This window comes from Curcuma longa, unplaced genomic scaffold (assembly GCF_044706935.1).
Source record: "Curcuma longa cultivar G26 ecotype Majalengka, Jawa Barat unplaced genomic scaffold, ITB_CL_G26_1.1 contig_2344, whole genome shotgun sequence".
Lineage (NCBI taxonomy): Eukaryota > Viridiplantae > Streptophyta > Magnoliopsida > Zingiberales > Zingiberaceae > Curcuma > Curcuma longa.
In genome coordinates this window covers 1-4,504 of record NW_027432165.1, presented here as the reverse complement: position 1 = coordinate 4,504, position 4,504 = coordinate 1, and the positions used below count along the sequence as shown (strand labels likewise).

At 43.2% G+C, this 4,504-nt stretch overlaps 1 protein-coding gene across 1 annotated transcript; it reads left to right on the top strand.

The window, feature by feature from the left end:
* Positions 1-843: 843 nt before the first annotated feature.
* LOC141818123 (serine carboxypeptidase-like 15) lies at positions 844-3,068 on the top strand (the record flags this gene model as incomplete). Its single annotated transcript, XM_074705692.1, has 4 exons — positions 844-888; positions 987-1,138; positions 2,790-2,939; positions 2,993-3,068. Coding segments are annotated over exons 1-4 (423 nt in total), but the record flags the coding sequence as incomplete, so codon positions are not given.
* Between the last annotated feature and the right edge of the window lie 1,436 nt (positions 3,069-4,504).

The window sequence follows — 4,504 nt, the reverse complement described above, 5'->3', positions numbered from 1 at the left end:
AGTAGTCGTTTGTTAGGATTGTCCTTGTCATAGGTGCCTACCCGAGCAAACTCCATGCCTATTTCGATGAGAACAATTATTTTCCCACCATAAATCAGATGAAAGGGTGTCATCCCCATGTTCTCCCAAGGAATTGTTCGATAGGACCAAAGGATGTTTGGTAGCTCTTCCACCCAACTACCGCTTATGTGGTCAAAGCTTAATTTTGAACTTCGAACTATCTCCTGATTAACAACTTTGGCTTACCCATTGCTCTAAGGATAGACAACTAAGATAAAGGACTATTGAATGTCAAAGCCCGCACACCACTCCTAAAACTGATGACCATTGTTAGAGACAAGTCTATGGGAAAGGTCGTACCGGCAGATGATGATTCTCCAAATTAAAGGAACTTGAGCATTGCATCCTCCTTGATTCAAGCTAAAGGATCGACCTCCACCTATTTGGTAAATAGTCAACCATCACCAGGAGGAACTTCTTCTGGTTAGGTCCCGTTGGAAAAGGGCTTATGATGTCCATTCCCCATAGTGGGATGCCGAGAGATTCGTTGATGCTTCTGGCAATTGTTGTAGGTGCTAACGAGTCGAGCTGTATCGGCTTGCAGGTCGACCAGAAGTATCGAGCTAGTAGAATTTTCTGAGATAGAGTTCGGTCACTCACATGTTTTCCATAGTAGCCTTGATGAATCTCGCATATGACATAATCAGCATCCTCAGAGCCAAGCACCTAGGGGGGGGGGGACGCGAGAAGACTTTCTTGTACATATTATCTCCGACCAGAGTATGAAGGGAGGTAAATCATAATACGGAGCAACTCCCTAAATGGGAGGGTTATTTGCCGTAGATGCGACTCGAACACTTGTTCATTGATGCAACTCTACCATTCAAGGTTCTAACTCGGCTACACCTTGGGGATTGCAAAGAGGATATCGTGCTTTGATTTACATGTGATCAAATTAATATGAACATAATTTGTCACTTTGTTAGAGAACAATTTTGTCATTGCAAGGTTTCTTCATTTCTAATGGTGATCATGATTTGGTGGTACCCTTCTCAAGGATAAAACAATGGATAAAGTCTTTGAGTTCTTCTATGGTGGAAGATTGGAGATCTTGGCATATTGGTGCCCAAGTTGCTGGGTATGTCTAGTTTCAAGTATTTACAAGAAAGTCAACTGTTTTGAGATTATTCTAATTATTATTTACTAAATCCCAATAGATATACCATTACATATTCCAATAATTTGGCATTTGCAACTATGAAGGTAAGCTAAATGCATATATGATATTTTTCTTATTCTTAAACTATTTGAATAAGTTGTTGTTCATGCCAAAGCAGTTGTTCTTATTATTTTCATATAAGGTGTTGGACACACATCTCCAAAGTACAAACCACAAGAATATCTAATTATGATCATGATATAGATTTCTAGTGCACCGCTACGATGTATTTTTTTCTATTCATCAGGAAGTTTTATTTTAATATGAGGAAGATCAGGGAAACTACTGGTGATTGTTATTGTATATTGGTTTCCCTCTCATCGAGGTCTGCTTTTTGATTGAAAGCTTAGTTCAGATTGTTAAAGTTTAGACAATTTGTTTGTTAAAATGGTGTAAGAATTGAATTTGTAATTTTTTGCATATCTTGTGATTGTTGTTTGTTGATTGTTGAAATGCATTAGCATAAAATGGTGTTTGCATCTCTAGATTCACTGAGTTTTAAGTGATTCAAAAGATTAAGGATTTAACAAGAATACAACTTGAAGTTCTTGACAACTTGAGAAAATTCTTATTATTATACATTTTCGATTATCACCCATTTACATTCAATATCTTTTTATTTATTAAAAATATATTTATTTTATAATAATTATGAAATAATTACTAGAATGTATAATAGTTATATTAAAATAAATTCTTTCTCTTTTTATTCATCTTGATTATAATATTATAAAGTACTTTTATATTAAAATTATCAATTTAATCAAATATGATTAAAATAAATTAAGAATATTTAAAAAATAATAAAATCATGGTAAAATTATTATTTCACTACTAAATTGATAGTAAAAGGGGAAAATATCATCTTGGCAGTTCTTCTAGACATGCCTACACTTTTTGAAAGGGGATAAATTATAGGGTCTTCGTTCAATAGTAGTGCCTGTAAAGGGATGAGACTTTTCTTTTGAAAATTGACATCAAACTTATTGATAACAATATTATTATAAAAATAATACGGTTGGCCCCACGATCATCTTTGAGGAGGTAAATCGAGAAACTGCAGTTGGTCACGACGTAAATCGGAAGATATTGTCTGGCTTCGCCAGAATTCGAACCCTTACCCTCTTCTACAAATACGTCGTAGTTGGGACTCGTAGGTTCACATCCATTGAAAATTGACCTCAGACTTATTGATAACAACATTATTATGGAAACTATTTGTGTCAGTCCGTGGATCTATTATTTCACTATTAAATGATTATTGCAATAGTTGTATTAGCAATCATAATAGGCTACTCCAATAATTGAAACATGTTGAAGCTCAAGTGACCTGATCAACAACGAACGAAGAAAGAAGAAGAAGAAGAAGAAGAAGATGGAAAGCCCACTCCTGATTGTCTCACTGATCTTCCTCTGCTTTTTCCCCTCTGCTCTATCATCTTCGGTGGTCACCCATTTACCTGGATTCCAAGGCCCCCTACCCTTCTACTTAGAGACAGGGTCTGAATGTTGCTTCCCACAACGTTAACTTTGCTGTGACCGCCATGAAACTCTGCTTTCGTTGGTGCAGGTACGTGGAGGTGGACAAGGAGAACTGCAGCCAGTTGTTCTACTACTTCATCGAGTCGGAGAACAAGCCGGCGGAGGACCCTTTGCTCGTCTGGCTGACCGGCGGCCCCATGTGCTCTGCCTTCAGTGACTTGGTCTTCGAAATTGATGGGTGAATTCTCCTGTTTGCTATGATTAACTTTGATGGTTGAAATCCACTTGCAGCCATCCTAAAATTTATGACAATCTAGTACAACGAGAACTTGCCAAGCTGGTCTACCATCCTTATTCCTGGACCAAGGTGATTTCTCCTTCTCTTTGAGTAAATCTTTTATAGGCTATATTCCACTCCACCGGTCAAATGCTTTCAGCTAAATTTCAAATCTGCTGCCGTTGTACTCGGCTGCCACAAATTTCAAGGGATCTGCGAGTGGATTTCTACTATGAAACGAGAGTAGTTGATCCTAACAAACAGGGAATTTTCACCCACCTATTTCTAAGACCAAGCTGTTGAACGCAAAGCAGCTGGGGCTGCCGGTCAGCCAGAGGAACAGATGGTCCTCTGCCGGCTTGTTCTCTGACTCGATGAAGTAGTAGAAAAACTCGCCGCCATGCTCATGGTCCACCTCCACGTACTTGCACCAATGAAAGCAGAGGTTCATGGAGGTCAGAGCAAAGTTAAGATTGAGGGAAGCATCATTCGGAGCCTGTCTCTAAGTAGAAGGGCAGGGGGCCTTGGAATCCAGGCAAATGGGTGACCACCGAAGATGAGAGAGCAGAGGAAAAGAAGCACACAAAGATAAGAGGGCTTTCCATCTTCTTACTTCCTTCTTCTTGTTTGGGCAACTTAGAGTTTCAACATGATTAAAAGAAGTACAACATGTGACTGCCCGTATTAGCCGTGATCGATGCGCCGCTCGTTGGCGCGTCGGCCGGCGCCGGATTCCGGCTGGTTTGTGGTCGGAATCCGGCCGAATTCGGCCGAAAACCGCCGAATCCGGCGCACAGCCACTGGCGGCCGAATCGCAGTCGGATTTCCGGCCAAATCACGGCCGGAGACCGGTCGAGGAAGGAACGCCGGCCGCCGGCAGTCCTTCCTCGGTCGGTCTCCGACCGGAATTTGGCCGGAAACCGCCGTGATTTGGCCGGAATTCGGCTGCCAGTGCCGACCAGCAGTCCTTCCTCGGTCGGTCTCCGGCCGGAATTTGGCCGGATTCCGGCGCGATTTGGCCGGAATCGATCGCTCGGCACTGGCAGCCGATTCTGACCAAATCGCGGCCGAATTCGCCGGATTCCGGCCACTATCCGGTCGGAATCCGATGCGGGGATGTGCGCCAGTGAGTTGCGCTTTCATCGGGTGTGACGCGGCGGCCGACGGTAGCTGGAAGGCGAAGCGACAGTGGCGAGGGGTCGGGTTGTCGCGGACGAGGAGCGCGGGGTAAGGACCTCAGCATAGGAAAATATATATATATATAGAGAGAGAGAGAATTTCTATGCTGCGCGACGAGGATTGACGCCCATGCCAGCCCTACCCCTAGCCACCACCGCCGTCGCCATGCCGTCCGGCCACCAGAGATCGTCGGACCGGGCCCGATCGACGGTCCACTCGTCGGCGCGCCGACCGACGTCAGATTCCGACCGGATTGTGGCCAGAATCCGATCGAATTCGACCAAAAACCATCGAATCCGGCGCACAGCCACTGGCGACCGAATCGCGGTCAATTTCTGGCCAAATCT